The sequence below is a fragment of the Triturus cristatus genome, chromosome 7 (assembly GCF_964204655.1).
Source record: "Triturus cristatus chromosome 7, aTriCri1.1, whole genome shotgun sequence".
NCBI lineage: Eukaryota > Metazoa > Chordata > Amphibia > Caudata > Salamandridae > Triturus > Triturus cristatus.
The window spans coordinates 1,697,699,653-1,697,725,068 of NC_140590.1; the positions used below are offsets into that span (position 1 = coordinate 1,697,699,653).

At 43.8% G+C, this 25,416-nt stretch overlaps 1 protein-coding gene across 2 annotated transcripts in view; it reads right to left on the reverse strand.

The window, feature by feature from the left end:
- Window positions 1-25,416, reverse strand: part of LOC146812807 (alpha-2-macroglobulin-like protein 1) — a 747,116-nt gene that overhangs the window by 442,978 nt on the left and 278,722 nt on the right. For both annotated transcript variants that reach the window (XM_085619917.1, XM_085619918.1), the window contains exons 11-12: window positions 7,840-7,995; window positions 7,026-7,256 (exon numbers count right to left, since the gene is read on the reverse strand). In XM_085619917.1, coding sequence (XP_085476043.1) covers window positions 7,026-7,256; window positions 7,840-7,995 — 387 coding nt within the window. The remainder of the gene's footprint in view (window positions 1-7,025; window positions 7,257-7,839; window positions 7,996-25,416) is intronic.

The following is a 25,416-nucleotide window of genomic DNA, read 5'->3' on the forward strand; positions in this document are numbered from 1 at the left end:
AGTAATATTTACCCCTCCGCTATCCAACACTTTCCCTATTGTTGAACTTTTTGGAGTGGGAATAGTAATTTTTACCTCTCCGCTATCCAATACTTTCCCTACTGTTGCACTCTTTGGAGTGGGAATAGTAATTTTTACCCCTCTGCTATCCAATACTTTCCCTACTGTTGCACTCATTGGAGTGGGAATAGTAATTTTTACTCGTACGCTATCCAATACTTTCCCTACTGTTGAACTCACTGGAGTGGAAATAGTAATTTTTACCCTTACGCTATCCAACACTTTCTCTACTGTTTCACCCACTGGAGTTGGAATAGTAAAATTAATTATTCCGCTATCCAACATTTTCCCTACTGTTGTATTGTGAAATGTAAGTTTAATTATTTTTTTATAGTTAAATGTTTGAATTATAAAATAAATATTTTCAATTTTAAATAATTGATAAATGTATATATTTTATTTTTATATAATTGATAAGTTTATGAATTAAATAAAGATGATAGTTAATAAATTATTTTAAGTAAATATATGTATATGTATCAAATATTATGTGTGTGTTCATGTTTTTTTACTTTAAGTTTATTTATTTATATTTAGTTCAAATATATATTAAATGTAATTTATGTTGTTAAAGATAATATTAATATTGAATATATTTTATTTTATGTTATCTATATTTTTAAATCATATATATTTTTTACCTCGATATTTTTTATTCAATATTTTTGTACTTACCTGTTTAAGTATAGGGAGTCGATATTTCTGCATTCTATATTTTTTTTCAATATTTTTGCCATTGTTATTTTTTACCTCGATATTTTGTCAGTGATCCAATTGAAACCTTACCGCCTCAATATCTTTCAACGATTACTTACTCTGCCTCCTCCTATTTTAGGTGGAGATGAACCTGAGTTTGAGGTTCAGGAGATATGTGATTTTCGCATCTTTCCAGGGGAACTCCACTTTTTGATCCACTTGGGAATGGTAACCTCCTAGTGAACGGTCTTGGGAAGATGCTTCTTTTATTCATGATCTGGTTCTGGTTTGTCACTTCTTCCGTAGATGACTGGATAAATCCAGACCTTCTAGAGAGGGGCATCCTATTGCACCTCTCGACAGCCAGCTTCTAACAGCGGGTGTAACACGTACTCCTGTGGGAGCCGGAGGGACCTCTGAGGTAACGGTGGGCCATCGCATCCCTAAACACACTTACCTCAAGGCGGCCAGACCGTAGCAGCTGTCTTGAACGGCAACCCCCTCTTTGGGGACATGTTGGGAGATAGTCTTGGCATCAAGCACGTTTCTTCTCCTTCTTCCCAGAATCCTCTGGAGAGGATTTGTGGGATAGGAAATACTGCCTGTTCCAAGATAGAGCCTTGTCCATTTCTTCCAACAGGATGTACGCAATCCTTTGATATAATCCTGTCCTGGACATATATGAGGCAGGGTTTTCCAATCATTCCTTGCATCGTAATGCTTCAGGTCTCCTGTGGTGTGTTCCAGCTCTCCATTCCTTCCTTAGCTCCTCCAGTAATCTTCAGTCTTCTTCTCTTCATTGGTTGCTTATCTCAAGCCATTCCAGTGCTTCTTGTTTTTCTTTGGCTCCTTCCGGGATCCCCAGTTATCTACAGTTGGTTTGGTCCTTAGTCTTATTTTTTAACTCAAAGTTCCAACTGAGCTCTCAGAAGTCATGTCAGATGTTTTTTGCCCTCAGACCTTTTCTGGGGCCAATTCCGGTAGGCACTTCCTGTCTAGACACTTTCTGTGTCAGCAGCAACATGGCTACTGGAAGCAGTCTCCCATACCTCTGCCAGTCAAAAACAGTGAAAGCCTAGGACTCTGGTCCAACTCACAGCCAAAGACTCTCCGCCAGATGTCAGCTTTTCGAGAGTTGAGTGGCGTGTTGTGGCATATAATGAAGTTGAGTATCGTGGAGTGGAGTGGTGTATTGAACAATGGAGTGGCATGTCAGTACAGCTGAGCGTCATCCAGTGGGGTGTTGTTGATTGCAGTGTCGTGGAGTGGAGTGTTGTCTAGTATAGTGTTGCACAGTGACATAAAGTGATGAAGAGTGTTGTACAATATAGTGGCATGGAGTGGAGTGCAGTTTACTATAGTGTCATACAGTTCAGAATAGTGGAGTGTTGTACAGTAGAGTGGAAGTGAGGATCCGTATCGCACAGTGTAGTATCATATAGCAGAGTGTCATAAGGTGGTGTGTCATACAGTGATACAGTGTCGAACAGGGTAGGAGAGTGTCGTAGAGTGGAGTGCTGTGTCATATAGTGGAGTGGCATGTGGTAGAGATGAGGGGCATGGTGTGTGCTAGAGTGTTATACAGTGTAGTACAGAGGGATAGGTTCTGGGAGTACAGTGGAGTAGCATCAGGTGGAGTGGCATGGAAGTCGTTGCGTAGTGTCTTACAGTGGAGTAGAGTGGCATAGAGTTAAGCAGAGTGTCACACTGTGGCACAGAGTGGAGTCAAGTGCTGTACAGTGGAGAGTAGAGGGATAAAGTGTAGTACAGTTTTGTACAGTGGCGTAAAGTGTTGTAGAGTGCACTTTCGTAGATTAGAGTGTTGTAGAGTGCAGCGGCATAGATTGGAGTGTTGCACAGTGGTGTAGAGTGGAGTTGAGTGGCGTAGCATAGAATTAACTTAAGTGTCATATAGCAGAGTGGCATCCCGTATAGTACAGTGCTGTGGAGTGGAGTACAGTGTAGTGGATAGCATGGAGCGAAGTAAAGTGTCATAGAGTGGAGTGGTGTAAAGTGTCATTCAGTGGACTGGTATGACGGATCGTAGTGTGTGGGAAACTATCATGAAGTGGAGTGGCATATAGTGGAGTATAGTGTTGTAGAGCATAGTGAGATAGAAAAGAGCAGCGTGTGGTACAGTGGAGTGGCATAGAGTGTTGTAGAGTTGAGTGGCATTCCGTGCCTTTTAGTGGAGTGGCATAGTGTTGTGGTGGAGTAGAGTTGAGTAGAGTTGAGTGGTGTTTTATAGAGTAGATATGAGTAAATTCTGGCCGAGTGGCATAAAGAGAGTGTCATAGTGTTGTAGAGTAGGGTAAAGTTCGGTAGAGGGGCATACAGTGGACTACAGTGTTGAATAGTGCCATAAAGTAGAGTACAGTGTTGTACGGGTGGTAGGATAGGGTAGAGTAGAATTTAGTACAGTGGAGGGCGTAGAGTGTTGTACACTGGAATAAAAACTCATGGAGCTCTGTAGACTCAAGAGTCATAGACTGCAGTGGCATAGAGTGTAGTGTTGTACAGTGTCATGTCATAGAGTGTCGTATCATAGAGTATCGTTGCATACAGTGTCAGGGCATAAAGTTTTGTGAGGCACAGTAGAGTGGTATAGTGGAGTGGTGTAAAATAGAGTGGAGTAGCATACACCAGATAAGTGTATAGTCGAGTCGTGTATAGTTGAGCAGTGTACAGTAGAGTGGCACACAGTGGAATAGCGTAGAGTGAAAATGCATCCAATAGAATAGTGCACCGTTGAGTGTGTGGAGTACACTGGAGAGGCTTGTGTAGTGAAGTCGTATATAGTTGAATATCGTACAGTGGAGTGGTGTACAGTAGGACAGAGTAGAGCGGAGTAGAGTGAGTTGCATACAGTGGAGTAGCATACAGCCCCTTCATTTGGGACAAAAACTCTCAGAAACAACATTCCAGAATGATCTCAAAACATAGTTGTTTAGACTGAACTAAAGCTTCATTGCTCCAAGAGGCCGCACTTTCCTGGTCCATCTGATATGTTTCTAACTTAGTCTCTTAGTTATGCTTTTTTTTTCTCATTCAGATTGTGATTCTCGGCTCTCCACTAGGCTCTGGAGGGCAATCCTGCTATGGGTACACTCCAGTTGGAATAACCAGCGCTTTATAAAATGTGTCATTATTATAATTAGTGCAGTGACATACAGTGGAAAAGCGTAGAGTGAAGTGTTGTACAGCAGAGTGACATAGAGTGCAATTGAGTAGAGTAGAGTAGAATAGAGTAGAGTTTCATACATTAGAGTAGCATAGACTGGAGTAGCTCAGAGTGTAGTGGGGAAGAGGTGAATAGGATATAGTGGAATAGCGTAGAGTGGAGTGCCGTACAGTAGAGTGGCATAGACTGGAGTAGCAAACAGTGGAGTGGTATACAATGGAATACCATAGATTGAAGTGGCATGGAGTGTAGCAGCATACAGTGAAATAGTGAAGAGTGGAATGTTATACAGTGAAATCACATAGAGTGGAATAGCGTAGAGTGGAGTCACGTACAGTGAAGTGGCAGTGCAGTGGTGTCTAGTGGAGCGGCCTTGACTGGAGTGTCGTACAGTCAAGTAGAGTTGAATGGAATAGTATACAATAGAGTGTCGTGGAGAAGCGTACATTGGAGTGGCATACAGTGGAATAGCGTAGAGTGGAGTAGCATATACTGGAGTGGCGTTGAGTGGGGTAGAGTGGGATAGAAAAGAGTGGAGTGGCACATAGTGGAGCTGCATGCAGTAGAATAGTATAGAGTTGACTGGTGTACGATGCATCAGTGTACAGTGGAGTGGCATGGCATACAGTGGAGTGACATAGTTTAGTGGCGTACAGTGGAATAATAGTTGAGTGGTGTAGAGTGGCATACAGTGGAGTGGCGTGGAGTGTAGTAGTGTACAATTGAGTGTCATTCAGTAGAATAGCTTACAGTGGAGTGTCCTAAAGTAGAGGGAAGTTGCATAGAGTCTAGTGCGGTAGAGTGGAGTGTCGTAGAGCAGAGTGGCATAGAGAGGCAGAGTGGAGTGGCATGCACTGGAATGGTGTAGAGTGAAGTAGAATAGAGTGGAGTGGTGTAAAGTGGAGTGTTGTACAGTGGAGTGGAATAGAGTGGAGTGGTGTAAAGTGGAGTGTTGTAGAGTGGAGTGGAGTGGAGTGGAGTGGCGTAGAGTGGAATAGAGTACAGTGGAGTGGTGTACAGTGAGTGGCATAGAGTGGAGTAGTGTACACTGCAGTGGCATACAATGGAATAGCATAGATTTAAGTTGCATGGAGGGGAGTGGCGTAGTGGAATAGGCATAGAGGGGAGTGGCACAGAGTAGAATAGCTTAGAGTGAAGGAGCCTATAGTGAAATAGCATAGAGTGGAGTAGTGTACACTGGAGTAGCATACAATGGAATAGCATAGATTGGAGTGGCGTATAGTAGAGAAGCGTGGAGTGGCCTACTGTGAAATAGGCGTCGAGTGGAATAGGCATAGAGTGAAATACGAGTGGAGTGGAATAGGAGTGGAGTGAAATGGCGTACAGTGGAGTGGCATAAAGTGGGTTGGCGTGGAGAGAGTGGCATAGACTCGAGTGGCGTAGACTTGAGTGGCGTAGCATAGACTTGAGTGGCACAGATTGGAGTGGCACAGAATGGAGTGGAGTGGTGTAGACTGGAGTAGAGTGGCATAGACTGGAGTAGAGTGGTGTACACTGCAGTCGAGTTGTGTAGCGTAGAGTGTTATGGCGTGGTGTGCAGGGGAGTGGCTTAGAGTGGATTGGCATACAGTGCAATAGGCATACAGTGGATTAGGCATACAGTGGAGCAGCATACATTAGAGTGGCATAGAGTTGAATAGTGCAGAGTGGAGCAGCAAACAGTGGAGTGACGTACAGTGGAATAGCATGGAGAGGAGTGGCATACAGCGAAGTGGTGTAGAGTGGAATAGTGTAGAGTAGAGTAGCATACAGTAGACTGTTGTAGACTGGAGTGGCATACAGCAGAGCGGCATAGAATGGGGTGGCATATGAATGTACATAAAATTTGTCATGAATGCAATATGAATTGCAGATTAACGCAAGAGAGCAATTTGCACTACCTTGTGTTTCCGCAGATTTACCAAGAAAAGCAGAGTCAAGCATGATGGGCTTGTGTTGCTTTGTAAATGTGACCTAAGTATTGTGTTGCCCATGTGAGACTATGCATGCCGCAAGGATAACGGAATACAATAATATATCTGGCCCTTAGTTATATATTGTGCCATGGTATACCGCAGTAACTTCACAATATACCACTGTATATGCTGATGAGAAGCCAGCATATAATTGGCTAATGGCTGCCTTTAAAAATTAAAAGGCAGACATACACTTTACCTGTGTTTTTTAGTTTGGGCCCCTAACTACAGGTAAGTAGTAGGTCTTATTATCATTCCTACCTATTACCACTGTATTAACGTGTTAATAGATTGTGAAATTAATTTATAGTTTTCTATATATTTTTTAAAAGTTTTTGGAGGACTGAGCTTCTACCTAGAAGGTACCTTTTTATTAAAGAAATGTGCCTTTTTGTTGAACTCTTTTTAAGTTGCACAGTAATATCTCTGACTTTCTGTGATACTCTTTTCTTTTATAAAGAATTAAATATGTACAAAATAAAAAATACACTGTAGTACACTACATTTGTGAAATATAGTGTATTACAGTGTTTGTTTTACATATATTATTTTTTAATAGTACCTTCTTGGTAGTTCTGGGGCACTATGTGAACTTTTTTTTAAATTAACTGAAACTATATATATTTTTCCCTACCTGTTATTACTTTAATTAAGTGGTCAGATGTAGGGGAAAATATAAAACGTAATACTTACCGATATCTAAGCCTAGCCCCAAACACAGGGAAGGTGGCATTAAAACAACATGGCTGCCATCAACTTTTGTAAAGGCAGTCATTAGCCAATCACATAATGCCTGGTCAGTTCTAGGTACTGCGGTAGTTTACTGAAATACAGTAACATCAGAGCAACAACAGATATCACTAATTTATGATACCTTATAAGTTGATAAATACTTAACCCACTTACCTGTACTACCCACAAGAATTGCCTACAGACCATAATCTATATTATTTTAATGCAAATCCGTTCAGCAGTTTTTGTGCAACATAGGAGTACAATGTCTATAGAAAATGCCAAAATGTGTTTTAGGACTCCCATTTTCTTTGTACCCCCTTGAAGAATCCACGCTAAACTTGGTCAATGACTAGCTACTCCCCTCCATTAGTGCTTACATAATAATAGAACTCCATGTGTCTGGTATACGGTCTGAGGTCCTCGGGATCAAGCTCATAGCTCACACGGATGTCCTGGGCCTGGCTGCATGGCAAAGTGCCCATAGATGCATGGATCTTCATCCAGCTCCTGACACTGGAGTAGAGGGGCAATATGTAGTGATAGGCATTATCATAGTACATCTGGGTGACTCCCCATTCGTAGCCAGATGAAACATGGTCGACGGTCGCCTGCGAAGGAAGGATTGTAACATTGACTGAGTAAGAATTAGAAAGATTCAGACAACCAGGATATAGAAGGAGGTATTTAGGTGAAAGCAGTACACTTTGGGAAGATGGAGAGAGATTGCAGAAATAGGGAAAAGGTCTGACTTGGAATGATAGTTAGTTAACAGTAAGTTTACGAGGACACTACTTGGGTTAGTCACCCCTTTCCATTGTATATTGACACTCCTCCCTCTTACAGAGAACTGACCCATTATTCCCAAATGATGTCAGAGATAGTCTTCCTTTTGCACCAGCACTGACCCTCTTCACATTAAAATGTGACTGTAACCTCGGCTGCCATGATGTTAGACATTCTCTTGCCTTTGTGCCAAGACTCACTTACTGTGTTAGGGGCTCCTTTCCCTCTTCAGCAGCTCTAATCCAGTGCATTGTCTTACCTGTGGTCTCCAACGTCACCTTCAACATCACAAATTAAACATCCTTATGGTTGGATAAACAATGCAGTGGTGTTTTGACTTCTAAGTCTTCTAGAAAGTTTAGTGAACCCTTAAATACTTTGATCTGATCTTTCGTTCTGTGGGCATACCTGTAGATGGACTTCAGAGTTGCCCCAGCTGGAAGTGTCTAGGGAGAAGGCGATCAGCCCTTCGTTGTCAGTGGTGTGATGTTCTGATACACCATTTCCCTCAAGTGTGACACCTTGTTCTGGCAGGGCAGCTCCACTGACATCCACCACCTTCACCTACAAAAAGACGAGGAGATGCATATGGATGGTGGGGTGCGCCTTTTGCAAAACAGCTACAAGTGAGGCTAGGCTAATAAAGTCAGAGATGAGAGTGCTATAACATCAAGACGGATAAGTTCATATTTTTAAACTATTTGATGGGTTCCTCTCAAATAAAGGTTGATTTGCTGCCAGCTCTGCTTTCACCTTTCTCAAGCCACCAGGCCCAGCACAGGCTGTGGTTGCAGAGGAGGGAGGGTTTTTACAATATAACAATACAAATGTCCACCTTTACTAATTTACTAAGGTGGAATCCCTATCCAGAATTCAGCTGCTTTAACCTTCCCCCAAAATGTAAAAGGGCCTTTTCCTTACAACAAATAGTGAGATTTTTTTCAGGCGGTCCAGGGCAGTCAAGGAATTTTGGACTCAGGCTCTGGTTTTGTCATTCAGAGCTATTTACCCCTGGCTTTGAGGGGCTTAACCTCAGTGTTGGACCCAAACTGAAGCACCGAGTGCATCCCTTTAGCACTTGACCATCAAAGTAGTGAAGTTGATCAGTCCATGGTTCCCTGAGGGAGGTGTTGTGGGATTAGACTCAGAAATTAACAAACATCCTATAACAATAAAACTATTTACTGTTCAGCCAGTACTTTAGTTTACAAAAAGGAAGCACTTTATGACTATCTAACACATAACCTTGTCACTGTGAATATTCAGAGGGCATTCATTAGGTACTAAAGAGTACCCGTGGTAATCTGGGGCCAGTCTGTGCCAGTAAAGTGCAGTGGTTCTTGGCACCATGAGGGGGAACAGTGATTTACTATGGGAGATCTTTCAGTATAGCTCATTATAAAGTTAGCATTTAATTCCCCAAATAAGTGAGCACCCTTCCCTCAGTCGGGGTGCACTAACTTGGCAACTTTCTGTCCTTGATAAAGAGTTTGAACACGTTAAGCCAATGAGCTCCTTATTATACCCTGCTTGACTGCAAGCAGCCCTATTTTCTTTTTACTGCTCACAGTCAAGATAAGTATTATTATAATTTCTTACATCTTGCATAACTATATTTTACATATTCCAATGTTTTTCATGAAGTTATATTAATGTCGTTATTGTTATTACTTCTGTACGTTCTATTATTTCCCTTCTGAACGCCGCATGCGCGTAAGCTCTCCTTCCATATTTTTTCACTCTGTTGGTTGCGCCCACCATTATCTGTGGCACAACGTGATGACCTTTACCTAATACAGTGCCCAGCTCCCTGGTTGTTGAATTGCTGTTTTCTTTGGTGGGACCGGTCTGCTGATCCTGACTACAAGCCCCAGGATACCCAGGGGCAGGACGCATCATCTCCACGCGCCAGGAGGCGCTTAAAGCCCGTCTGGGGCTGAGTCCCTGGTGTTGCTGTTTTCTTTGGTGGGACCGGTCTGCTGATCCTGACTACAAGCCCCAGGATACCCAGGGGCAGGACGCATCATCTCCACGCGCCAGGAGGCGCTTAAAGCCCGTCTGGGGCTGAGTCCCTGGTGTTGCTGTTTTCTTTGGTGGGACCGGTCTGTTGATCCTGACTACAAGCCCCAGGATACCCAGGGGCAGGACGCATCATCTCCACGTGCCAGGAGGCGCTTAAAGCCCGTCTGGTCCCTCGTCCCGCGAGGACGCGCGCGGGACGCGCTGGGCTAAGCCCGGGCAAAGGGCGGGCCATCTGTGGCCATCAGGGGCCAGAAGAGGCCAGGCTGGGCCAGCCCTCTGACATTTCTAGCAGGACTCAGGACTCAAATTATCGCTAAGTGAGCCGCAAGGTATTGATTGACCTGAGTAGTTGTCTAGTGTTAATAATTTGTTGACTATAGTGTGGCAGGATTCTCTTCTTACCAATGGTAATCTTCTACCCGCCACATGGCCAAAGGTATCGTTACTTCTAAAGGGGGGGTGGAGCAGGGGGTGTAGGGACATTGGATGCTTTTCTTAAACGGGCAGAAACAGTTGTGGCCAAGGAGATAGAACTAGTAGAGAGGAGGTTATCACTCGATCCACTTGGCCACAACCCAATTTCAGATACCAACTATAGAATCAATAGGAGTCATCCAGAGTCCCCTCCAACCCCCACAAGTCCCAATCATACCCTCTAGTGATGTCTTGACATCAGTGTTACACACAACAAACACTTCCTGTTCATTTATATCCAGTCCCCCCCCTTCACCTCCCAATACACGCACTAGGCAGTCACGGGCTGTACTCGACATTAGAGCTAAAGATCTGCTGGGGAAACGGAAGGCGAATAGTGCTCCAAAGGAAAGTAGGCAAAATGCGAAACAAGCTAGGAATTTTTTTTTTACATTTGGGCTGGGTAGTCAAACAGAAAGTTTAACGAATCAGGAAAACCATCCCAAGACTCAAGGAGGGGGTAATTTAATTACACCTGTAACAGATAATTCTACGGAGGGTAATAAATTGTCAGAATTTATAGGGAATATGGAGGAGCGCCTAAAGGCACTTATCAACCCAGTGATGGACAAACTCGATTTAATCGATTGCAGACTAAAAGTCCTTGAAAGACATGTATTAAGCCAACAGGCGCCCACGATTGGGACAAAACCGACAGAAGCACGCTCTGGCAGTGCCCCCACGCCCATACTTACAGCCACTAGCTCGAGTGAACCCATAGAACCTATAGTCGCTCAGGCGACACAACCACCAAACATTCCAACTTCAGTTAGTAGAGCAAAGCTTGGTTGTGGGGGTCTCAGGGGTAGCTTACACCATACAGATTACATTCCCCTGAAAGAAACAACTCTCCACCTCCCCCCAGAGTCGTGCCCGTATTCCATCATTTTGGCAAATGTCCCCAAAACTTTTGATGGCAAAGAGGAGCATTGGTCTACACTTAAAAATAAAGTACTCAATTTTTTGAACAACAGAACAGTGTTAGGTGAACATATTTTTAACAACTTTAAGATGGTAAGAAGGGTGGACGGGGTGGGAAAGACTAGGAAGGGTATGGAGGGAGATTGTGTTGTTGGGAACTTTGGTTCCCCCCAATTGGTAGATCATATTCTGAGGCAGGCAGGATCACTAAGGATACATCAAGATCGTATCAATATACTACCATTGGGGTACCCACCTAGTAATACTGCCGCCATTAGCAGAAGAGACCATGTCATTCGGGTTGACCCATATATTAGTTTTACACCAGTGAGTAATAGATTTGAGGTTCTTAGCTCACTGGATACTAATGACTGACTCTTACACGGACAAGATCAGGACCTACAAGGAATTAACACAGTTAACCCCCATAGAGTGAGTCTAGCTTCTGGAATAGGTCCACATGAAACAATTCCCCCTGTATTGATAGATAAAGCTCCGACAAGTGGACTAACTGATATCAATAGTCCGATGCAAGAGGTTTTCCAATTAGGGGGAAAAGTAAGTGGAGGCCCACAGGATGTTGACTTAAATGGTACCCAAAATAGGGATGTTGATTCTGCTTTCTCATTATTGGTCTCTTGAAATGTGGCAGGGTTTAGAAATAAGGCAGTGTCACCAGACTGGTTAACTTTTCTTGATAGCAAGGACCTAATACTACTCCAGGAAACCTGGTTGAATGCATTAGAATTTAGACCAGGATACCTTAGCTTTAATGTTCCTGCTATTCCTAGCCTCCGTGGTAGAGCAAAGGGTGGACTCTTAACATGGGTTAGACAAGATAGCAGGTATAATGTTAAACAATTGGATTAAAAAAGCAACGACATATTATTAATTCAAGTTCAATGTCCTGGATCGAAGGACCTTTTTGTGTTTAATGTTCATGCAAGAGGGATGCCGGGGAGCAAGGCTTCAAACACTGTTGAAGAATTAGATGTACTCCTCGAGATATATTGCAAAAAAGGTAATATTATAGTTGCGGGCGATTTTAATTGCTGTTTCGAACCTCTAGACAGTAATGATGTTGATCTTACCCTAGAAGAAGACCGTACATTGAATATTCCCCAGCTGACACTTCTGCCTATTAAAAAATGGACAGAGGCCGCACTCCAGTTAAAGGTTCTATGTGTCGGACAGGGGCTACGAGCAATCAATGGTAGATCTGCTTCTGATAAACATGGGGCTTTTACGTTTAAAAATGGTCTACGGAAAAGCCGCATTGACTATACAGTTACCAATAAAGAGAACTGGCCCAGTATCAAGGACATGATGGTAGTGGAAAGGGTTGAAAGTGATCATGACCCCATACTTCTATCATTTAAGTTATTTAAATCTCTCTGTCAGGAGGATTCTCCTGTAAAGGCTGACATTGTCCTATCAAATGATACAAGACGTATTAAATGGGCAAACTGTTTAAGGATTGAGAGTCAGATAATAACCATGAGGGATTTGACCATCACGGCGACAATTGCCCTACAAAATTGTATTACCCAAGAGGAGGTTATTGCAAATGTAAACCCGATTCATACAATTTTTTTTAATCAACTTAGGGTCTTTTTTTACGAAAAAGGCTTATACCAAACCTAAAAGGCCACTTAGAAAGGAGAATCACGGGAAGTCGTGTAGGGCTGCGTACCAGGCCTTGACTGAGGCAGTGAAAACTAAAGATAGAGATCGTGTTAAGAGTGCCCGTGTTGCTTACAAAAAGGCCCAATACGATGCTAAACTTGCCTGGGACAAGGATTATTGGAGGGACCTTCACTCTGCTAGCAAAGAACGAACAATGTGCACCTTTTGGGATATGGTTAAGTGGGGCGGGGGATACAAAGGGAAGAACCAATAAACTATGTTTCGCCTAACCTCTGGGTTTCTCATTACGCATTCCCAGTTTGCAGCTTTTGAAACGGTTGGCGAGATTAGTAAAGATCCCACCCCCTTCAGTAAGGATATAATCCCCTTAAACTTCGAGATAATCGAGGTGAGAAAGGAACTGAATACCATCCCCAGGGGTAGAGCACCAGGACTGGACTCTGTCCCAGCTGATTTGTTTATGCAAGATAAGGAGCTTTGGGCACCATACATTCAATGTCTAGCTAACGGTATCGCCAATGGATCACCCATACCGAATACCTGGAAGGGCGCTGAGATCATACCGATCTATAAAAAGGGGGAGCGCTCAGATCCAGGAAACTATAGGCCCATAAGTTTGATAGACTGCATACAGAAGGTGGTCGCAAGGCTTGTCCTGCAGAGAATCCAAGGGTGGATTGAGGAGGAGGAAGTATTGTCACCACTTCAGGCAGGATTCCGCAGTCACACAAGCACTATAGACCAAGTTTTTAGGTTTCTTTTAATTTATTGGCGGGTGGTTTTGTTGGGGGAGAGTATGTTATTTGCGGCTTTCGTTGACCTCAAATCAGCGTTTGATTTGGTTCCACGAGCAAAAATGTGGGCAGTTTTCAAAGATCAAGGTATGCCACTTGACATCTTGACCTTCTTAATGAAGCTCCACGAGGACAACTTTGCCCAAGTTAGATGGAACCAATCGGGCAGATAAGTTTCCCATCGCTAGGGGAGTACGCCAAGGGTGCGTACTAGCCCCGACCCTTTTCTCATTATACATCAACAGGGTGATCAACTACTTCGAGCAACACCCCACCGACGCTCCCAAGCTGGATGGTAAGTTGATCCCCCTGTTGATGTTTGCAGATGACACTCTATTAATCTCAAAGACACAACAGGGTTTACAAAAAGCCATTGATGTATTCGAGGTTTTCTGCAAGGACCATGGGCTTATAGTAAATGTAAGTAAGACCAAGTTCATGGTCCTTCACAAGTCTAAATATATAAGAGAAAATGTGCAAATGGACGGGGTCAAATTAGAACAGACTAAGGTTTTTTCGTACCTGGGTATAACCCTTGCATCAAAACTAGATTGGAAACCGCACACTGCTCAGCTGGTTACAAAACATGCACAGCTAACTGGAGCATTAATAAAAGAGCTTCACCTCTCACATACTAGGCCAATAATACCAGCACTCAAAATTTACGATGCAAAGATAGGAACAGCAATTCTTTACGGGGCGGAATTGTGGGGATTCAGTAACCTCACCCTGCTGACTAGGGCCCAAAATAAGTTTTTACGAGTAATCACAGGTCTTCCTGTATCAACCCCGCTGATCCCCCTTTTCTATGACCTAGGTGTCCAACGTTTGGAGGATATGGCCCGATACAGACCAGTGGCATACTGGAGGAGACTGTGGGTTACCCCAGATCTCTCACAGTATGCTCGGGCATTTATGGATGTCAGAGGAGCAGATAAGGCGCAAATCATTCCCTGGATGCGGGAGGTTAAGGTAATTTACTCCGCCATGGGCCTAGCCAGTCTATGGGAAGACCCAACAGCACATACCTTCCCCCCTAGGAAAACCTTAAGAGATCTATACTGGAGTATGGTCTCAGTGAAAAGATTTGGTTCATGTATTGGTCCGTCACTAACTGCGGATTTTATGGAACTTAAAGACTCGCCTGTGTTTGAAAGCTATTGGGACTGTATTACTGTTGTGGAGGACAGAAAGAGATACCATCAATTTAGGGTGGGCACACTACCTATTAATTCCTTCGTTGCTAAATGGAGAAAAGGCCTTGACCCTAGTTGTCCTTTCTGTCCTACACAACGGGAAAGTATTGGGCATATTTTATTTATTTGTCCAGAGTATAAAGATCCTAGGCGGTCCTGGCTTAAACCTATTTTTTACAGCTGGGCCTTCGGGCAGGCGGTGAGGCTTTGCGGCTTCTTAAAACTAACACCTCCCAACCTGTGATTATTGCTGTTGCAAAAATCCTTCATTGGATGTGGATAATCCGTGCACGTAAATTACGCTTTTTGTGAATATTTTAGATTCCATTTGCATAGCCCCCTTCTATATCATAAGCCTTTTAAACATTTTAAATGTTTGACTTATAATGGGATGTGTACTTATAACTGATGTTAATAAGCATGTTACACTCCATGATGGATTCAACTTTTTTTTATTATATGGGTCGGTTTAGAATTTTGTAACACAGTTCTGGTGTGGTTTTTAAACAATGTTATGAATTCTTTTACATAATATCCCTCCTGAAAGAATCCCTTTTTTTCTTTTAAAACTGTCAAATATTTTAATGATGTCTTTTATGATTGAAAATCGAAATAAAGACTTTTGAATTGAATTGAATGCCTCCACAAACTTGTTTCTGTTGCTCTCGGAGACCTGAGTGTCTGCTTCGCAGAACATCCTGGCTGGTGGAAGTTTCCTTACCTCAAAGCCTTTGTGACCCACCCTGGGGGCATGGCCTATGCTTTCTGACTCCCATAATCGCTTCTCGTTGCCAGGCCTACGCATCTCCTCCCTCTGGGTGGAGACCTTTTTTGACTGCATTTTCCCTGCTAACTCCTTCACTTCGCACATATTTCTAACCTCTCTTCAGCCCATTTTCACATATTTCTAATATAATTATCACCAAGTAAGCGGGCAATTCTTCATTATTTAAGGACAATAACGATAATTAAGATTTTAATATTAATTTATGACTCTATACAACCCTCTGTGGCTCAAGATGTTTCAGCTCCTATGAACAATGTGACAACATTTGTAAATACTGCTCTCAATTTAATTCCCTAATCTAATTTGGCGCTATTTGCAGGGGAAAGCAGAAACCGCAATGCCATGGTGACCCAACCATCATCTCAGACAAAACAAATGGCGGGTCAAAAAATACTACAGCGCTATTGACTGATGAGGATTCCTCACGTGGGTTCGAGGACAAAGTTCCTCCAAAGCCTCCTTCTAAGGTGGGGAATATTTCCACGGTTAAACGCAAAAACAAAATAAAAAAGTTAGTGAACAGTAATTCAAAAATTGTAATATCCAATATCCAGGATACAGATTACAAGGGTGACTCCAAAACTAATAATGATCACATTGGGGGGATGACCCTAACTTCTGGTCAGGTTCTCAAGCAAGGAAAAGGAAACTTGCTTCCACCTCTGAGGATCCCTTTTATTCCAAAACAATATTGGATGCCTAAGGGCAACCCATGTTTAACCCCAAATTAATTAATTATCCCAACTCCACGGAGTGGCTCCCATTGTTTCACAAGGGGGAATGTATTTCTGCCAGACTCTGTTTACCATTAAACAAACAAGAACAAAACTAAAATCTGAGTGGCCCAGACCTTTCATCCCTTTCCAGATTACGTCTATCCCAACAATTGATCCCAATAATTTAACTCGAAATATAGCAAGGATCCTTGGAAAGGAGTCAATGAGGCCTGACCTACTTGCCAGAACAAAATGTTGGACATTGCTGGCTTGCCATCACATATCCTTTATATATCTGAAACTGCCAGGTTGGATAACGCACCCACTGATACTGAAGAATTGTCCCTGTGTAGAGATGCTGCAGGCTCCTTTGCCAGCAAACGTTTAGCAGAAAACAGGGTTCAATGTTCCATTCTTCTTCGGATGGACAATCTTTCAGCAGTAAGATACATAAATTACATCGGTGGCACCAAATCCAAACCCCTAGTGGAGCTGGGAAACTTGGAATTTTGTCTTCACAAAACATTCAGTTTGCACAGAATTTTTGCCAGGCAATCTCAACACCATAGCAGACTGGCACTCTTCACAATTATGCTGACTGGAGACTCTATCCCTCTGTTTTCAATATGCTATATCACAAATGGGGACCTTTCCAATTTGACCTCTTTGCGTCCTGACTGAACTCTCATCTTTCTCAGTTTTTCAGTTGCAGTCCGGATCCATTAGCATTAGCAACAGATGCTTTTATTCAGGATTGGCTGCAGACAACCAATTAAGCCTTTCCAACCTTCCTCATGATCAACAGAGTACTAGCTCAGGTTCTTCCTCAGAACGCCATTTAAATAATAGTTGTCACTTTTTGGCTACCAGTTATGGAATCCTCTCCTCCTAGAACTTGCAATAGACTTCCCCATTCTCTTCCTATCATTTTCGGACCTCCTTCTGGATCTGGAGGGCCACGTCCACAACCTAATTTTGAACAACATTCTTTCCCTCTCTGCCTGGAATGCAGTGGGTCTTCCCAACCTTGTCCAGGCATTTCAGCAGAAGCTTCTCAGTATATCAACAAATTCTGGGTCCCAGGAACTAGCACAGCTTACAAATCAGTCTGGTCTGTTTGGTCTAGCTGGTTTCTGGGGAGAATCTACTGATCCCTTTTCAGCAGACATCACTTTAATAGCAGATTTTTTTGCGTTTCCAGCTAGCGCAGGCAAAACTTATCTTACGGTTAACCTTTACAGTTCCGCAATCTCCATGAACCACCCACATGGCAATGGAAAACCTATCAGAGTACACACTCTCATCTGTTGACTACCGAAGGGAGTAACAGTTTGTAATCCCCTATTCCAAAGTGCATGGAATTATAGAATGTCAATGTGGTTTTGCTATTATATCTTGGTCAGAAAAAAAAAATTTGCTCACTTCGCCATTTCACTTCCACAGGTATTCTCTTCAACATCAAGAAGCATACCAAAGCTAGTATGAGTTCTGTTTTTTTCCCAATCTACCCAAGCTATGCATGGGAAATTGTCTCAAAACTTATGAACAAAAAATCATCCATCTCAGAACGTCCTCTGACACTCAACTCCTCATTTCTTTCAGAATACCCCACAAACCGGTCTCCTTCCCCACTGCTGCCCGATGAGTAAATGGATTATGTCCCTCGTTAGAATGGACACCTCCATTTTTGGAGCCCATTCTTTCCGTGGAGCCATGGCTTCCAAAGCCTTTGGGCGGGTTCTCGTTTAGAGGACATTCTGAGATCAGCTGACTCGTTTAATGATGGTACTCTTTGCGATTTCTATCCTAAACCATCTTACTGTGGAGCATTAATATGCTTTTAAGCTCCAGTCTTGCCATAAGATGTAGCTTTCCCTAATAAATTATGAAGGAAAGTCTACCTTTTATTAAAGACACAGAGGCAAGTATTATCCCTCTGCAACACTGTATAATTCTGTGTTTTGCTCATCCTAACAGTATCATCTACTCCAACACCTGCATCCACATAAGAAGCTTCTGCAACTCTCCGTCCAAGAATGCTACAGAGGAAACAGTTCCTAACCTGCCCCATCCTTCCACTGTTATTTCCCTTCTGTCTGGACCGGATTTTTGACTTTGTTCAAGATGTTTTTTTTTTGTCTTAGCTATTTCAATTGTGTTAATGATAGTGCCTATGTTCAATACCTACTCTTAACTTCTCGCATAAGAAAAGAAGGATTCTTGCAGTTAAGTTAGGAATAATGAGGGGCCCCTTGGCCCTGATTGGTACACTGTACTACTACTGTTTGGTTCCCATTGTCTTTTTATTCCCAAGCCTCATGGGATTTGTAGTTCTTTTACGTTCTTGACTGCTGCTATTCGAATAAAGCAAGATTAGAATGGCATAATTCTCATCTACTTGTTTTTAATAAAATTAAGACTTTTCTTCATATGTTACTAGGAAAATCTACATTAGCGGAGTCACCAACCAGTGTCAACCTGGCCTGTAGGACAATCTGCAGTGCCAGAATGGCTGATTCTGATGGATCAGTGTGGGCCATAGTTCTGGCTGCTTGTGGGCCTCCTTTATGGTCTGGTTGGATGGTTTCACTGTAGAGTTTTATAAATCTAAATACAAAAGCACCACGAAATGGAGGCTCTTCACTTAACTAACTGTCATCCTTTGGACTTTCCAGAGAACATCAGGCCAGGAAAGAGTGGGTAGAAACGACGCAGCTTCAAAGGGGTCCTCCGGTGGCAGCTGTGACCTCTGAAATAGGTGGCGCGTAAACACAGCCTTTATGTTAAGTTGAGTAAGAGCCCCAGGGCCAGACAGGGAACAGAAACCTGCCCTGGCAAACTGCTCGGCCGGCCCCCCTGGGAGGGGAGGGGGGGGTGCAGCCGAGCTGTTTGCTAGGGCTGGTGTCAGCCGATTTTGTAACAGGGGGCCGCTATGGAACCCCGGTAACAAAACCGGCCCAGCAGGGGCTGAAAACTGGCCCACACCCTGGCTGCCCACCGGGGAAACGCCCGGTGCCCTGAACAGCCCCTGCTAGACACAAGCGCAATACAAGTAGTGGAGCCCTCCTCTGCTGCCAACCTGACATTACAGCTTTTACTTGCAAACAAGTGGTCCGTGAGATTGTTTGTGTTCATGCAATAGCTGTAAAAGTTAAAGCAGTTAGTGGCAGAGTGAGGGGGTGGGTTGATGCGCTTTCACCCCATAGAGGAGCCGCTGCTGCTTTAAACTCAACTCAACCCACAACAGTGCAGTTCTGAATAGTATTTAAATAACTTTAATGACTGGGTTCATCAACCTGAGTTACAGCCTCCAAGACTAGAAGTGTAATGGATATATTTGCCCCAGTATTTCTGGGAAATGATAGTCAGAAGCAAAGAAAGCCACTCACCACATACATTTGCCTGATACTGTGTATTGCATAGAAAGCATTCTGGTGCCCTCATGCAGTCTTTTCATTGCCACTCCAGTTTAAGAAACATATTTGTCTCCTGTGCAGAGCTGGTTACTTTTCCGTGGACAGAGGCCCAGTTATCAGTGCGGTAGAGGCAGTACTGTGGCCTAGTTAAAGGCGGGGTCATCAGTCACCCCAGTTGTTGCTGTCTTTTGGTGGATGGAAGGGCATTTTCCTGGCTAGATTTGGAGCCCATGGCTTTCCTTCTACATCTGTTGCCTGTGGATATACACTTGTCATTCTGAGTAACTCCGCTTTTAAATGTGGGTTCTTTGACACTATTGTCACAAATGCACAGCAGGGTCTTTAAAAGCTACACTGTAAATCAGGCTTCTCTCTGCAATGCATTTATAGGCATTCCCACAATCCCACCTCCAGGCTGATGAGAACACGTCGAAATCTGAAACTATTCTCTTCTTCTTTTCTCTCTTGCCCTAGAACACAATGTAAGGCATTCTCCTGTCGCTACTCGAGTTCGTTCATTTCATAAACGAGGAAAAGAACTGAAGCACAGTTCATGCTGTGAAACCTGAGACTTGCCTTTGGCAGTCTTCTTCCAGCTCGCATAGTTCATGATTCCCCACTCTTCCATCTCCTACCTAGGAAGCACGCCAGAGCCAGTACCATGAGCTTCTACTCTATCAGACTCCTGAATAGAGGTGGAGGTAGACATGTTTTCTCTATTCCAAAGTCTGTCAGAGTAAGAGGGCGTATGATTGACAAGCTCTGAAGCTCCATGTTCTGACATACTGCACTTTGTGACGCAAGTGCAGCATGTCAGATATATATGCTGTGACTGTGTGAGATGTAATGTTCCCTGCCTGACACATGCACAGTACAGGTAGTACACGTAGGAGCCCCATTCTGCTGCCAACATGACATTACAGCTTTTTTTTTATTTTTATTGATTACATTATTGCATTTAAACAAGAACAAAGGAGCACCAGATGCGAGCAGTACAACAGGCTGCAGACACATTACAATTATCATGGCAACACAATGGCAGATGAGTAAAAAAAGCCACTGAAGGTTCAAAGTGCAACAGGATAAAACACCAGGCAGTTATCAGTTGATACGAGGGTAATATACCCTCAGGCAAGAAACAGGAGGACAGTTCTTGGATATACCTACTGTCAGTTACATAACAACTGTAACTCACTCCCCTACTCGCACTCATAGCATTCTACCAAGGACAACTTACTCTCTCCGAGTTGTAGCATAGGAATAGCTGGATCGAGACAAAATAATTACATCTGTACATCTCTCGGTAAGCCCCCTCCCTCACTATTTTTATTGGCCCTATATGTATTGTATAGTGTTGAGAAATTCTTGGGTCTATTGCGGGGGGCATGAGATCACTGACATTTTCTATTTGTGTTGCGCAATATAACATGTCAGATTACCATTGGGTCAATGTAGGTAGAGGGCCCCTTGACCAGCAAATGGTCACCCTCCGCTTTGCCATGAGTAGTCCCATGTCTACTAACCTGTGCAGCCCCTTAGGCAAAGGTTTCGAGAAGCCCAAAAGCGGGTCCAATGGAAGCTCCCGCCCAGTTATAGCTGTCAATTCCAAGAACACCTGTCTCCAAAACTTAGCCACCCCCGGGCAGAGACATGCTAGATGTGCAAAATCAGCTACTTGTTCACTGCATTGTGAGCTTTCACGGTGCCCATATCTACATAGTCTTTCTGGGGTATAATAGACCCTATTTAGGAACTTAAAGTGTATTAGACGGTGCCTACCATTAAGGGAAACTCGTTTTGTGTTGAGGCAGCAGTATACCCACATGTCGTCATCTATTTCCGTATTCAGGTCAAATTGCCAGGCTAAACGAGATTTAGTGTAGTGGTTCGCTCTATATGACATAGCTTGTTTGTAAATCTTAGAGAACATTCCCGTCATGGCTTGCGTTTTTATGATCAGGGAGAGTGCAGTCACCTCCGGCGGCTCAGTCAGGTCAGTGCCTAGCAGCTGCAGTAATACGTGTCTTGTCCTATGATATTGAAACTTGGATAGGAGTGAGGGCACATTTCCCCCCTCAGCAACGGAGTCGCAGTCCTTCATGATTCCGCTATCGAACAAGTCACCTGTAATATTGACCCCAATGCAATTAAGCACACGGACGACACCCCTATCTCTACATGGCGACAACCAGTGGCACCAATCAAGGGGCGCCAAAGGTGAATACAGCAGAGCCCCAGCCTGCAACTTCGGAAGATGATGCCAGGCATGATTAGTTGCGTTAATCAAATCTAGAATGCCAGTCCTGCAATCTGTAGGCGCGAAGAGCAACATGGGTAGCGGGCTCGGGCAGCTACCTCCCGCTCAATGTGTAGGTGAGGGATATCAGGTGAGCCGTGTATCCAGAGCTAAGCGTGGGCGCATTGCACGGCTCTATAATAATGATCGAAGATCGGCGCCCCAACCCACCCATGTGGTAAGGTAGGGTGAGAATTTGCCACTTGACTCTTGGCTGTTTTCCTGCCAAAGCTAATTTGACCATCAGAGTTGTGAGTTTCTTTAAGAATATACCGGGAGGACCATCGAGATGTTTGTAAAGAGGAACAGGAATAGAGTGAAAATTACCATTTTCATTATTGAAATTCTACCTAGCAGAGTCAATGGTAAACGAATCCAACGGTCTATATCGTCTTCCAGTTTACCCACTAATACACCATAATTGTCCCTAAAGACCACCTCCGAATCGGAGTGCACTTGTATTCCAAGATACCTCAATGAGTCCGTCGTCCATTGAAGTGGGTAGTCCAGGTCAAATTCTGTCGTAGATGGTGTGAGGGGGGAAACAAGAGATTTGGACCAATTAACCTGTAGACCGAAGACTCCCCCAAAAAGCACCATCTCCCGCAGTACCAAGGAGAGATGTCGTTCAGGATCACGCACATACAGAAGCGTGTCATCAGCATAGGCCGAGACGATGGGGCCGATTCACAGAACTAGCTTAAGACAAAATCCTTAACTTACTACTTTTGGTATTCACAGAAGTTAGGATTTTGTCTTAAGTTTGTCTTAAGACAAACTTAAGACGTTTTTAAGACAGTCTTAAGACAGACTTAAGACAGTCTTAAGACAGACTTAAGACAAACTTAAGACAGACTTAAGACAGACTTAAGACAGACTTAAGACAAACTTAAGACAAACTTAAGACAAAATCCTAACTTAAGTCTGTCTTAAGTCTGTCTTAAGTTTGTCTTAAGTCTGTCTTAAGACTGTCTTAAGTCTGTCTTAAGTCTGTCTTAAGTCTGTCTTAAGACTGTCTTAAGTCTGTCTTAAGTTTGTCTTAAGACAAACTTAAGACAAAATCCTAACTTCTGTGAATACCAAAAGTAGTAAGTTTAGGATTTTGTCTTAAATTAGTTCTGTGAATCGGGCCCTATGAGATTATATCCAGGGATGCAAATGCCCTTATTTCCATGATACTCTTGCAACACACAGGCTAAGGGCTCCGCTACTAGCGTGTAGAGAATCGGAGAGAGCGGACAGCCGCGTCTCGTACCCCGTGAAATAAATATCGGTTCCGTTACTAAGTCACCAATTTTAATACGTGCCGAAGGCGAGCAATAGAGTACTCCCAGCAACTGCAGAAAGACCGGTCCAAAGCCCATAGGCACCAGTACCTGCCTCATGAAAGGTCATTCAACAGAGTCAAATGCCTTCTCCATATCGAGAAATACCGCGCCCGACTCCGGGACGGTGTGTTGTAGTGCCCCAAACACTGTACATAAATTATAAGTGATGTTACGTCCTGGGACAAACCCCGCCTGTTCCGGCGTGACTAGGAGAGGGACCAGGGGCACCAGTCGTTTGGCCAAAATCTTTGCAAAGATCTTGGTATCAACGTTGAGGAGTGAAAGGGGACGATATGACGAACATTCCTCAGGCGGTTTTCCTGGTTTTAAAATGCCCACAATTACCGCCTCTCTCATAGAGGGCGGCATTGAGCCTGATACGCACATATCATCGAATAGAGCAGACAGGTGTGGCAGTAAGAGGTCCAGGAACGCCTTGTAAAATGCCACGTTTGGCCATCTATTCCGGGGGCACCACCGGCTCTCATAGTAGATAACGCAGGAAGAATTTCCTCTCTCTCTATTGGCCGCATCAAAAACTCGCGATGTGTGTCAGTCAGCTATGGCAGGTTAATATGAGACAAGTAATCTAATATTTCAGCCTCAGAGCCTGTGCCACGCGAAGAGTACAACAATGAATAAAACTGCCAAAACCGCTCTGCTATGGCATGGTCATCTGTTAGCGCCACTCCCTCTGTAGAATTCAGAATGGTAACCCCAGATCGGTCAAGGCTGGTCCGCAGTAGTTGTGCAAGCACCCTGCTTGGTCTTTCGTCCTTACCATAAATACGTGCCGTGGCATATTTGCAGAGATTTTTAATTTCAGCATCAGCTGTTTCTTGAAATTCTTCCAATTGGGTCTTGAATTCTGCCATCACCCAATCCTCAGCACCGAGTTGCAGCCGTGTCTCTAGGTCAGTCAGTGCGGCCTTTAAGTTAGTCAACCTTCTACGCAGCACTTTAAAAACTCCAGAGTGCTTGGCATCGTGACCCCTCGAATATAGACTTTAAATGCCTCCCACACCACCTGGAAGTTCTCTACTGAGCCCACATTTTTGTCAAAATATGTCTCAATTGCGTCTGCTAGTTCTGCCTTGAATACCTCGTCCAGAAGTGAATATGGAGAAAACCTCCAGGTGTAAGGAGGAATTTTCCCTGAGGGAGTGTCAATAACGACCAAAATCGGGGAATGGTCCGAAAACGTACGTGCAAGCACCTCACAAGTTCGCACCTGATTGAACAGCTGTCTGGAGGCTACCCAGTAATCAATACATGTGTGCAAGTCATGGAATGCCGAATAACATGTGAAACCCCCTTTGTCAGGGAAACGCTATCTCCATACATCACGTAAGTCTGCACGTATCATAGATGCAGCGGGAGTACGAGCTGAGGCAGTGACTCGTATAGACTGTCCCCCTGAGCGGTCACATTCCGGGTTCATAACTAAATTGAAATCCCCACTCCATAGTTGCTACTTACACTCAAGAGCCTGCACTCTACTGAACACATTTGTAAAAAAAAGTCTGAGTTATCATAGTTAGGCCCATGCACATTAATAACCAGTAGATCCAGCCCCCTACCCTGACAACTAGATACCAGAAATCTGCCATTAACATCAGTATGTAGGGGCTGCAGTGTGAAGGAAGACTTAGGGTGAACCCATGTGAGTACTCCCCTGGAGTGTGTAGTGAAGCCAGCAGCATGAGTATTCCCTTGCAAACCTCTGCTACTATGTAGCGGGCTGGAGAGAGGTAGGTGGGTTTCCTGCAAGGTTGCGATATTAATATCATGCTTGTGCACGTATGCCAATACTTTCCATAGTTTCCTGTGGTCATTAAGACCACGCACATTCAATGTAAGTGCACGTACAGTGCCCTGTGTTTCAACCCTGCGGGGAGTGTGATTAGTAGCGACAGAACCCATCACATCAATATCGCAATTGTCAGACATAAAATACCGGTATAAGCATCGTTCCTGTGCAATGTGTGTAGTGTCTCCTAGCAGTGCTGCGCATCTTCAGGCACCTTCCCACTCCACCCCCCACCCACGCCAGACCAACACCAACCCAGCCTAGACGATTAACTGGCAGACAGACCTCCTGCGTAACATCATAGGATAACAACAGATACAGCAGTGAATAGAACGCAAGGAGGACCCATCCCTCCCACACTCCCAAAATGATACCCCCATTGTGCATAACACTCGTGGGCAGAGGTGGCACGCTTCCCATACATAAACTGAAAGAAACCACAACTGGTCTCCGCCCCTCATACCACCTACGGATTGAGAACTCCTGAGGCAGGAATTATACAATAAAACCCCTCCCCCATTCAACGTATTAAAGGACTAATCATGGCCACAAAAAGGCAGAATCTGGTGACCTCCCTC